Genomic DNA, 12840 nt, shown 5'->3' with positions numbered 1-12840 from the left:
CCAGCAATTTGCTCCACTGGAAACATTGTCAGCAGGAGCTAGACATGAGTTTATAGAAGATTGCAGCTCTATCATGTCAGACTATTATAATTTTGTGTTAGTTGAAGCTAAAACTTGAAGAAATTGGCAGGAGACATCAGGAGTGGAGCCTGGGGCATAACTGACTCCACACAGGAAACTTCTTCCAGTCCAGATTTACAAACTAACAGACTGATAGCTTGTCTGGATTGTGTTGGTGGTGTTGCATGGCCGTTCTTTGTCGTCGTCTGCTTAATCCTGATAAGAAACCAGTCTCTGTCGTGCAAACTAGTTATGTGGCTCCGTGCAGTTTTCCTTCGAGGGACAAGCGTTGTTCAGAAATAACAGGTCTGTACACCGCCTGTTGATGCTACACAGTGGATTGGTAAGTGAAGTACTTGGACAAGCCATGAATGAATCCTGGCATGGGACTGAGACGACCACTTGACTACCTAAAAGTTAAAGATATAAGCGAACCTGCAGATAGAACACTGACCGGGTAAAACTGGGTTTAAACCATCACGCCCCACCAGTACTGACTCGGGAACTGCAATCAGGTCTATGAGCGGTAATGTTGGTTGCCTTCGTGATGCGGGACCTCCGCTTCCTGTCCCTGCTGTCCGACTCCATCTTTAATCTAGGCCCTCACCACTGAGTAAGTGTTCCTCTTCTGTCCTTTATGACTTCCACTCCTAAGTGGACAATCCCACCAGCTTTCCTGCGCTGGTGCTTCTGTGGCCCCTCGTTTGCCGTTTGTCTTGCTTATGTCGAAGGTGTTATCAAAACATCATAGATGTGTCACCATCAGCTTAAGGCTGCAATGTAGAAACTCTGTTCCTGTCAAGAAAAATAGATAGTAGAACAATCAAATTTTGTGACAGAGTTGAGTGATGTACAATCTTGATAACAATTGGACCATGCAATGTGGATGAAATTTATTAAGGTTTTTTTGTTGTTGTTTTTTTAGCATATGCATGCAAAACATGTTGACATGTTAACGCTGTATCTAGTTCAGATTGTGTAAATACTTATTTACATGCCTCTAAACTGTAACTAGGAATAAATCTCCTGGTCACTACATCTCTAGGTAAAATGCACACAATATATACCTTTTGCCATTTTTAATTAGAATTAAATTTTAATGAACTTGGTGATTTCACCCAATCACATTGTTTCAGAAGTATTGTGGACCTTAAAATTGTAAACAAATAGGCATGAATGAGACGATGCTTTATGATTCAGCATGGTAGCTCTGGAACTAAAAGAATTCATTTTGTTTCTTTTATTTATAAAAGATCTTAAACATACACGCATGCAACCTCATTTGTTCTTAGGGTAGAGGTGTAGGTTTCACGTTCGCTTTTTTGGAATAGAGTCTGGTCCTATATTAAAGCACCAATGTTAACTCCAGCCACATCTAAGCCTCATAACAATATGTAGAGAATGTTATATCTCAGTGAGTGATAAAGTTGTTTTTGTACATCTTTTTCCTTCGTCTTTCTACTGCAGAGAACAAAACAACCTCTAGCCTTTATTTACTGTCATTTGTTTTTCACTTCCACAAAAAGTTATGTTAAAAAGGGCAAGCCCACTCCAGTCAACTCGAATCACCTTTTTTCCACTGTCACTGTCTTCTTCCATTTCTGATGTTCTTTATTATTACTTCCTGCATGCTTCTTTGGCATGACAGTCCTGAATGGCCCTTGCAGTTTTTGTCTGTCTTACCAGTCTTCTCTTCAGGTATTTGTACAACTACAGGTCCCCTGTTTTGGTGTTCTGTCACAGCATGCCTTCGCGATATAGGAGTTGCCTCTATGTTTTTACGTAGCATTTTGACTCCTTTCGTCGGTAAACCAATTCCCTGGAACATGTCGCAGCTTTTCTGGTTTTTTTTTTTTTTGTTTTTTTTTCTTTCTTTAGGTGTGTCTCAGCATTGTACACAATTCTTGTCCAGTGCTGGGTACCTGGCTTTGCATGGCACCGTGTCATAGCTTAGATGTGTGTTTGTAAAGAGGGATGTTCTCTTTTTTCCAGCAAAGATGTCACGGAAATTAAGCTTACCTACTGAGCTAAAGCCAGACTTGGGTAAGCCTTGACTTCGTGTCTCCAAACATTTTATTTTTATTATTTTTAAATATGATTTGCAGTATGATTTTATTGCTCTGACTGGACTCGGCCACATTCCATCAGTCCAGTGGAGTATATTTCTCTGGTTTTTGGTCTCAAAATTGGCAAGCTGTGCAGATGTTCTCCTGAGTTTTGCATGTGTCAAAAGTAGCACTGATCTGGCCGTAACGAAAATGTATTGAGCAGAACCAAATTGTTGGATTCATTATTTTTTTTGTTTGTTTGTTTTTAAACTATATTGGGGTTTTCATAAAAGGTCAGTGGTGCTAACTGCTCACCCCTTCTCACTGCAGAGCTTTTTGTAACTTTTGCAGCTTTCTTTTTCTTCTGTGTTATTTGTGCATTTCCTTTTCTCTATGTGATTGTTTCTTTTAACATTAAAATGGTAAAATGGAAATGTTTACTTCCAGGGACATTCAGCTGTTAGATTGTCATGTTCAACACATTTATTTATTTTTTTGTTTCAGAACACTGGTTGACTTAAATAACTAAACTTCGAATTGGATATAAAATATCTTTGTGCCTGATGTACAAAAGGAAAGAATATAAGACAGCAAAACGTTTCTGAAAATTTTAAGTAAAAATGATTTTTTCTGTATCTAAAGCATATATGAGAAACTTTTCAGTTAAGAATTTAAACGTCAACATTGCCAATAGATCACTCGTGTATCATTTTATTGTGTGTATCCTTTGAACTTTGTCCACTATTTGCTCCATTACAAATTCAACTGTATTTCATTGGGACTCCATGCGATTGACCAAGATAAAGTAGCACATGATTGTAAAGTTGGAGAAAAAACAATTTGAACATTTTTGCTTTTTTTATTTTTTGTTTTGTTTTTAATTACCCCTAAATTTAAAAATTGTGACTCTGCTTCACTCTCATACTTTTGTATAAAACATCAATGGACATATGGAACACACCAGACAAAGACAAAGCTGAGATGAAGTGTTAGATCATTAACTTCACTAATCTGACCTTGTGGTGCAACAGGAAAGTCATTCTTGAAAGGAAGGCATAAATCCTACTTCCCTTGTTTTTTAATCTACACCCAAAACTCTGGAGCAAAACCAACACTGAACATCTTGAGGCTGCAAATGACTTGAGTTTGGAGCGGAGCCCTAAACACACATCCAGTGCTCCATTGGACTTGTTTGGATTAAAGCATATCCAATTATTACAATAGCCCTTGCAACACCCAGATAAATTTCCACTACTATTGTAACAAAAAAATTAAAAAAACATTTTTGAAAACCACATATCCTTTCCTTGCGCTGTACAGTAATACTTTGTGTCAGTCTGTCACATTAAATCCCTATACAGTAAATTGAGTTTGGGATTGCGATGTAACAAAATGTGGAAAAGGTTCAAGAAAAATTGACACTTTTGCGAGGCAACGCACAGATTAAGTTGACGTCGCTGCGTTGCAGGTGCTTTACCTCTCTTTGTTTTCTCCGTGCTGTCCTCCTGTCCGTGTGCCCACCGCGGGGTGCCAACCCGTTAGACCACCGGGACAACTCCTTCAGCCGCTCCCGCTCCTCCAGCGTCACCAGCATCGACAAGGAAGCCCGAGAGGCCGTCAGCTCCTTCCACTTCTGTGAGACTTTTGCCCGGAAGGGAGACTGCGCTTTGACGCCCTGTCTGTATGTCGGCACCTCGCTGGGGACTGTGTTAGTACTGGCGCTCACTTTGCCACCTGCAGGGGAGCAGCGGCAACTGCAGCCAATTATCATTTCACCTACTGGTAAACTTCGTATAGTTTCTTATTGAATTTATTGAATTACATTAGAGTTGAACTGTAAGATAAACGGTACAAAAGACCAGCAGCAGAGACGTTTGAGAGACTGTTTCTTTTCATAGGCATGTTGGTACGGCTCAAGGGAAGCATCATGCGGATGGCTTTTCTGGACTCTGCCGGTTCCCTGCTACCTTCTGCATTTGAAACGTGGTACGAGCCCAACGTCACAGCGGACGGCGAAGAAAGGGAGAAGATCCGAAGGCGGCGGCCCGTCTCCGTTTCACCTTCCAGCTCGCAGGAGCTCAACGAGAGCCAGTTTGCCGTGGTGTGCTCCGAGAAGCAGGCCAAGGTCATTTCACTTCCTTCCCAGACCTGCATCTACAAACACAGCATCACAGAGGCTTCTTTCATCTTGCGGGCAGACGTCGTACAGATGAACCAGTCGGTGTGCGTGGCTTGTTTTTGTGCCAACGGCCACATAATGACCCTCAGGTAAGGGGTTCAAGCAAGGTTTGCTAATCAAACGATTCATTTAAACAATCTAAGTGGATTTGACATTTCTTTTCCAGTAAGTGTTTTTATCTTTCTTAAAATTAAACCGCCTGTTAAAGCCATTTAAATGTTATGCCGATTTTAGCATACTTTAGTGCCAAAATGGGGAAAAAATGGTTGCAAATTGATTTTCAATTAACTGATTGTACAACAAATTGTTTTCATTATTCACCATTAAACCTTTATCAGCTTAACTGTAAGTCAATAGCTTAAAAATGTTATTGACTTGCAAATAACATTTATTTGTTATTGTTATTATATCGGATAAAACTGGTAATTTGGAAAGACTGAACTGTAACTTTGCAGCCATGGAGCCTGAGCTCCACAGCACTCAGATTGGACGAGGCATATGACCTCAGTTGTTTCCTGCTGTTGAGTTGTTACATCAAGTACTCCGTTCCATGAGGCCAGCAGGTTTCTATTATCACAGCAAGGTGCTACTAAGCACCACTCTGACCATAAACACTGACCTAAAAGGCAGGAGAGACGATATAATTAGCTGAGGTGACATGAAGCCACCTATTTTATTGGTTTGTTAAAGTCTTACAATATATAATTTTTTTGTAACTTTTTTTGCATATAACCCACACATCAGCTTTCAATAATTTTAGTTTTAAAAGTTTAATATGTATAACATTTATCAGTTTTTGATCGCATAACAGATGGTTATCCCTGTTTGTTGCGCAACTTTTTCTACCACATTTCCTCCACTCAATTTTCAAGCGTCGTCTTTGGAAAGGCACTTTGTGAATGGCCAGCTTTATTGGCACGCATTTGAGGCTTACCTCTCTTACGGAACGTGTCGTCGTATGATCCGTCCGACTTGCCAGGATGCACTTTTTTATCGTGCTCGTCGCACAGACGACGTGTACCACATTCAACTCCGTCTTACGAACCGTATCCTGAAGCGTTGTACCCAACGTTGTAGCTAATGAATTTGTCAAGGTTGGAAACTCTCCACTCAGACAGCAGGTGGATTTCTATCCAGCGTGTGACGGGTTGTAATTGAGGAGGGGTGTATCGGTGTGAAGGTCGTTTTCATCAATCACGGTTCCCTGAAGTGACGGACAGAACAGCCATCCATATGGGTGTCTGCGTGGACAAAGCAAAGGACGTCCAGCTGTTTCTGTATTTGTGCCATTATGTGCACCTCCTCCAAATTCTCAGTGCATAAAAAACGGCAGTTAAGAAACTCATTTATCATGTTTAAAATATAAAATACGGGCTCTCGCTAAGACAACCTAAGGTGTGCAGACAACTGTTGCAGTTCTGAATACTGAGGAAGCCTGGATACGGTGGAGACAATTATTAATAATCTATTTGTAACCCACAAGAAAGGTTACTTTAAATACCTTTAATAGTAGATGGCAAGTTAAGTTAATTTACTTTACTAATACCAACACTACAGAAGTATAAAGGAAGCTGGGCCTGATCAGGAGATTCTAAATTCGGAGGAGCCTAGGTGTGAACAGAGGAGAGCACACAATGTAAATAAAAAAAATAGAATTTATTATAAACATTTGTGGATCCACATTGTTCAAATAAACAAAAATTGCGCACTTTTTCTAAAAAAAAAAGAAATTAAATAAAAGAAATAACCCAGTCTTTTTGATGTCTGTCAAATGTTCTTTCAAAGTTTGTTTAGTCTTTCCAATGTGTTTGTGAAATATTTTTTCAATGTTTCACGGCTGGTGACCAGTCGGGTCACCATCTACCGGTTCACTCGAGCCTCTGGGCTGGGGCTCGCCATCCAAGTTCTTGTGGGGGTGATCTTGATGTCTCTGGGCACGATGCTTCAAAAGTGCACCATAAAGGAAAAAAAAAAAACTGACCTGGAAGAAGGTCAAAGTAAAGCATCTTAAAATTCAGGATGCTAATATAAACAAAGCTGAAGCAACAATTCAAATTTCAATCTAAAAGTGCCAAAGTACATCTATAACACTAAATCTAACATTCAAAATGTGGATTAGAAACCCGCATTAGCTCTGACCTACAGAGAACAGAAAGTTCCTAAGAGCACATTACAGCACCATGACATTAACAATGTCGAAATATTAAAACATGTACTAATAGAAAAATAAGTAAATTTACATCGGACAAATACAACATACACATTAATAATGATATAAAGTTTACAAAACAATTTTATTTTTTATTAAATTTGAACAGTTATTAGGTATTTTAGCCATTTTTTAGCGAATTTACTGGGCCAACGGCTGAGCGCGTGCGATCACTCACCGATGCTTCATTGCTACTCGACTACAGGGGATTTTTCCGGACGTCAGCTGTTAGAACAGAAGCTTTCTGAGATCTAATTTAAAAAAAACAGATTCACTATTTTGAATTATAAATTCTGCGATACTATTTTAACTTTGTCTTACCAATTTCCAGGATTCTTCGTAGAATTTAACACAATCTTGCAGACAATTTACGGAACAACCGTCAACTCTCAGCTCTCCAGGGAGTTGTTGGACGTAATCTGAGCTGAATCTCAGCGCTGCAGTTAAAGGGGCGGGACAATCAACCTGATTGGCTGATGTGAAATCAGACTGTGCCAGTTATTGGTTGTTTAATCTGTCACTAAAAGCAATCACTAAAGGGATATTTCACAGGTTTTAAAGATTTTTAGCACTTTTTTTAATCAATATTATGAACATATTTACAAACATATTCTTTTTTTAACTTTATTACTTTTTAATCTTGTTGTAGAATAAGATATTAAGTCAACATCTATTAATTTATTACTTGTGTTTTTAACACTGGGTTACACATTCATTTCAAATAATTTCTGTTGCTTCTGTGCCTCCTTCCTAGTGTGCCGGGACTGAGACCACTCATGGATGTAAACTACCTACCTTTGACAGACATGCGGATAGCCAGGACATTCTGCTTCACAAACCTGGGCCAGGCCATGTACCTTTGCTCGCCTACTGAGATTCAGAGGATAACTTACAGTCAAGAAACCTGTGAGAATTTACAGGCAGGTTACTCGGTGTTAAACCAACTCTTATGTTAGTCGTGTCTGCAAACTTTATGAAATGCAAAAAAAGAAAGGTGTTATATACTTTTAAAAAAAAATAAGTCCAACTTACAGAGCTTTTGATATTTTAGGAGATGCTGGGTGAACTTTTTACACCAGTAGAGACACCAGAGGCGCCAAACAGAGGGTTTTTTAAAGGTCTCTTTGGAGGAGGAGCGCAATCGCTGGACAGAGAAGAACTATGTAAGCCAGAGTCGTCGTAAAAATCTTCTTCTCTTTAAATGCGTGCAATCAGACTCAACTTAATCTTTTTCGTCTTCTGTCCTGTTCCTGCTTCACTAAGTTGGCGAGCTAGCGGCCGGGAAGGCGTCTCGAAGTCTGGCCCAGCACATTCCCGGCCCAGGTGGCATCGAGGGGATGAAGGGGGCGGCCTCAGGCGTGGTCGGAGATCTGGCACGTGCTCGGATAGCGCTGGACGAAAGAGGTCAAAAGCTGGGTGAACTGGAGGAGAGGACAGCTGCCATGATGGCCAGCGCAGATTCTTTTTCCAAACATGCCCATGATGTAAGAAAATGTGTTCAAAAATAACAATAATAATAATAAAAAAATTAACTTGAGAAATTTCTCATAAAAACATGTCAGAAAAACTTTTTCTCTTAAAGAACTTAGCATGTTGTTTTTCTTTTAGTGTGTCCAGAATTTGCTGAGTTACTGATATAACTTAATAAATATAGAAACAAATTTATTGTGGCACAAAAACTGTGAAAAACCAAACCAAAAACCAGAGTCCGGTTGCATTTTGCATCTCACAGCAGTGAACATGTGCCTTATTTGAATGTGCAGTACATTTTCTAGGATTGATGTGATGATCAGATTTTATTTAAAAAAATTATAAAACATGCTAATGTTTACCATTAAGACATGTTTTCTTAACTGATGAAACAGTTTGCCCTTTCTTTGTTGCTGTTTGGGAAAGCTAAATTACTTAAAGCTAAAGGACTTGGCTTTAAGTTATTTATGCATTATAGGAATTACTTCTACAATGCACCTCTTGGTAAATGCTAACTTTATTCATTTGCCCACTAGAGGGCAGGATAGAGTCACGTATCATGACCTACGTATGTGATGTGACTTGTGTACAAAGCATTTTTATTTTCTTTTGGAAATATTAATCCAACAGTTTGTACGTTGTTTTTAATTCTCTGTAAACTCTCTCTTGGACATTTTTCTCCTGCCCCCAGATGATGCTGAAATGCAAAGACAAAAAATGGTACCAATTCTGACGGGCCATGGCAAGGAGCAGAGCTCTGTGGTTACAACTGTCTCACTGACCTTCCATCAGCTCATCTGAACTCACACTGACTCCCCCCCCCGCCATCTGTCCGTCGAGCCGTCCGTCTGAGCCTTCTTCACTGGAAACATTTGGGAGTTTTTTTTCCCCTAGCACAATGTTGGATACTGTTCTTACCTCAGTGTGAAGGTGGAACTGAGGTAAAGAGGGGCGACCTCAGAGGAAAGTAATACATAAATGGTGACAGTTTTATTTTATTTATTTATTTTTTTCTTTTTGTTCATGTTAAACCTCCCTTCCAAGGCCTCAGATTGGTCCACGCGCCTGAGGAGTCCTCATTCTCATTTTGCCAAAACGTCCTTTTACTGTTGTCTCCTCTGTGTACCCTCTTGGCCAATATTCAGAACCAACAGCTAATGGCTGAGAGAAGACTTAACATTTAACCAAGTTACAATGAATTCATGTAAGAGAAAAGGAGTCTAAATAAATCTATATATCTACACATAGATCTAATAAATGTGCAATGCTGTATTCACTTGTAGACTTTTGTACTTTAGTGACAATTATGAAAGAATGGGATTTCTCATCAAGCCGATGGAAGAGAAGCGCGCGGAGTCTGCAACAATGTGGGCAGTCGCAAAGATTAAAGCTACTCTCTGATGTATGCTGGGTATTTCCTCATCTTATTCGATCTCAAAACTCTCCTCTGTATCTTAGACTTTTAAACTGTTACAGAGTGCTTGTGTGTGTGTGTGTGAGGCAGTGCGTGTATGTGTGTGTGTCATTACTCTGTTTAATATTTCTTGGGGTTTTCTGCTCTGTATTATTCAAAAACTTATTTTTCTAAAGGTGCGAAAATGGTCACAGACACAAAATTACTTTGTTCTTTCGAAAAGGGCTGGAATCTACGAGAAGAGCAAGGCTATCATTTCTTTATTTTTTAAATATTGAATTGGATCTTAATATTTGACCCACTAGTCATCAGTGCAGAAAATGAAAAACCATCAACTTAAATCTATCTTTGATGTTACAAGCTTCTCAAATTATATATATATATAATTGCAATGCTTCTTGGCAATTAACATTAGACAGCAGGTAAACATGTTTGTTTTTTTCCAACAGGGTGCCACATTTTCTTCAGTAAAAATGCATTTGTGGGTTAAGCAGCATAATGGAAGGTTTTGGATGCATCCCTGAGAGAAAACCAATGTTTCTAAAACAATTTTGAAGAAACAAGACATATTTAGAACTGAACAATTTATGTATTTACCAAGCACCGTGGTATTTTGCATGCACTCCAGCAGTGCATGGAAGCACTGCGATCAGCCACAACAGCGTGGTTGTGCATGCTGGCCAACAGCTCGTTCATATGCCTCTGTAGGACGACATTCCATTCTTTAACCAGCATTTCTCTCAGCCGGTTTGGTTGTGTTTAGTGAGGTTCGAGTCAGCACAAAATGCTAGCCACACTCCATCGTCTCATCCATTACCCTATTGCTGCAACAATATGCATAGAGTTCCCTGCATACACTTACACTATGACCCTACTATCCAAATGCTGCAGGAATATTTTGGACCTAGAACTATCGCCCACATTAAGGCTCCATTGCGCATGTTCTTGATAATGTATTAAGCACCTTATGGTCAGTACCTGTCAATATCCTCAATTCTGCTGCTCCCCCCACGACTGTATTTCCTTACAAATGTGGCGCCGTTCAGGAGTAGATAAACTACTGCTCACAGCATAAGCATGGTCGCCATAAAGCATCGCTACGATAAAGTGTAAACTTCCTTCAGTGCTATATTTTAAAAGGACACAATTCGAAATCAAATTCAGATTATTTACATTCTCTTTGTAAGATGACTTTCTGCGTTTTCTGTGTTTGTTTATTCATGAAGGAGGCTTGAGTTCAATGTCGGAAACGTTCACCTTGATTATGTTTTCTGAGTTCCAGCTTGTTTCTGGTGGTTTTTGCAGTCAGCCCCTCCATGTGGTGTATCTCCTGTGTGTCAGGCATCTAACCTTTATTTGTATATAAGTAAATAGTTTGACAATCTTAGACCAACTAGAAAGTAAACGTTAAGGTTGCACATGAAACAAACGAGGAGATAGGCCATATTTTTTCTGACGCCAAAGAGTTTCTTTAGCTTGTCCATCGAGTTATTGTTTAAAACCAGCGGTCACCCCGACAGACATACATGTTTGCTTTTCAGTAACTTAGAATATTATTGAAAAGTTTGTTTATTTCAGTAATTTAATTGACAAAAAACTCACATTATTCGGGTTCAATACTCAGAGTGATATATTTTAAAATGTTTTTTTTTTCTGTTCATTTTTATGATCATGTCTCATTACTAAGAGTAACCGAAGTTCAGTTATTCTGTTCAAGAGTCTCCCCAAAACTCTTGAACAAACTTTGCATAAAAATACAGCCGTCCCTGATGATTGTACACCTTTTTCAATCACACTTTTTCGTTCCACCCATTTTACCTTTAACACAGTTAACGGCAGCCCTCGGTGAACAGCCACTTTTAATAGCAACTATACCTTTTCTGGCATTAGCTTCTTTAGCTAAAGCCAGAAAAAGGTGGAGAACGTCAGAGACAGTCTACTGGATAACTGTCAAGTCAGCAGTCTTCCTTATTGTTGTGTAGGCCTTAACACAATATATTCTTTAAAATTGGCCTGTGCAGTACTCCATATTTCTGTTAAACGGAATTTCGTACTTTTATTAGCTGCAACCCATAATCATTGAAATGAACAGAAATAAACTCTTGAAACATACCACACTATTTAATGAATTAATCTAAAAAAAAAAAAAAATAGAGTTTTGCTTTTTGAATTAAGCTACTAAAATAAATGAACTTCTTATAAAATTCAAAGTGTTGCGATACATTACATGTTCATACATGAAGAGTAGACAGAGGCACAGTTCAACTTGGGAGTTCTATCGCCATCGCCATTTGAAATTGCGATCGAATGCCATTTATTCAAAAGTACAAAATGTGACGTTCCATCTAAAAGTTAAATGTTTCAGTGGACCAAGTCAGTGATGCCGTTCCGTTCGGTCCAGAACCGCAGCTCACCTCATACAATACGTATGGTATTTATAAATGTGTGAGTGCGTGTTTGGATGTCTGTACGTCTGTGCCCATCTGAGTTACATATTACTAATATTGTTTTCTGGTAGCTCATGTCCAAGTCTCTCCGTGTTTAAAAAAAAAAAAAGTGAATCTGGGTGAGTGTCTTGAGTACAGTTAACAGAGCTACCAACACAGGAAAAAACAATAAAATAAAATAAAACGTGTCAGAGGATCAGCAGATGATGTCAAAATTCTGGTTTATTAAAACACATGTTTAGTCTGTATGCAAATAGCCTTCAATTTTCAGACAAAGCTGTTATGTATTACCGAGTTGTTCCACAGCTATGGTGGATGTCTGGTTTTCTGTGTTCAGTATGGAGTGTGGATGCTAGCAGAAAAAAAGGAAAAATAGCCTGTCTTTTTTTTTTCTTCTATTTGTGTATGTCTTTTTAATTTTGTTTCTGCTCAAGGTCATGCTTTTTTTTTTTTCTTTGGACCTGCTTCTGTGTGGTTTGTTACAGTCTGCAGTATTCTTACCTGATTCAACCCACACACTCAAACAGTTGGAGGGACTCCTGTGTAGTTCCACACACCGTCTTCTGTCCCGGATTCAAAACTCATCAGTGGGGTGCAGTATTTTTCTCATTGTAGCCAATTTTCTTGTACAGTTTTATGCAAATTTCACATGGATGTTATGACTTTATCTGCTGCCACAAAATTTAGAAATTCTGTAGATAGAGATTACTGTGCAATGGAAAATAAAAAGTGAGAAATGTATTTTCTGTCCTTTATATTGTTTTGTTGTTGTTGTTTTAGTTTAGCTAGAAAGGAGAAATAGGATCTATTTTTGTGCTATGCAAATATTTACCTTTTGTTGCAGTTGTCGCACAATTTGGTCCACAAAAATCAACTGCAGCGTAATGGACTGAACGTAAACATTACTTTTAACTGTACTTTTTTTTCATGCTTTTTCGTTTTTTTTTTTTTTTTTTAGTTAATTCGTTAAAAGAAATCCTCAAAAGTTTAGAACATAGTTTCCATTTCAAAAT

General features: G+C 38.7%; 1 protein-coding gene across 1 annotated transcript in view; it reads left to right on the top strand.

Moving 5' to 3' along the window:
• stxbp5a (syntaxin binding protein 5a (tomosyn)) overlaps positions 1 to 12568 on the top strand; it is a 105625-nt gene extending 93057 nt beyond the window's left edge. The window contains exons 22-29 of the mRNA XM_088001830.1: positions 2031 to 2103; positions 2573 to 2580; positions 3551 to 3890; positions 4007 to 4376; positions 7251 to 7416; positions 7548 to 7659; positions 7760 to 7980; positions 8658 to 12568. Coding sequence (XP_087857956.1) covers positions 2031 to 2103; positions 2573 to 2580; positions 3551 to 3890; positions 4007 to 4376; positions 7251 to 7416; positions 7548 to 7659; positions 7760 to 7980; positions 8658 to 8699 — 1332 coding nt within the window. The 3' untranslated portion in view covers positions 8700 to 12568. The remainder of the gene's footprint in view (positions 1 to 2030; positions 2104 to 2572; positions 2581 to 3550; positions 3891 to 4006; positions 4377 to 7250; positions 7417 to 7547; positions 7660 to 7759; positions 7981 to 8657) is intronic.
• The last annotated feature ends 272 nt before the right edge of the window (positions 12569 to 12840 follow it).

Source organism: Poecilia mexicana, unplaced genomic scaffold, assembly GCF_051168715.1.
Source record: "Poecilia mexicana isolate PSO_F unplaced genomic scaffold, ASM5116871v1 scaffold_21, whole genome shotgun sequence".
Lineage (NCBI taxonomy): Eukaryota > Metazoa > Chordata > Actinopteri > Cyprinodontiformes > Poeciliidae > Poecilia > Poecilia mexicana.
This window is presented reverse-complemented; position numbering and strand designations above follow the sequence as displayed.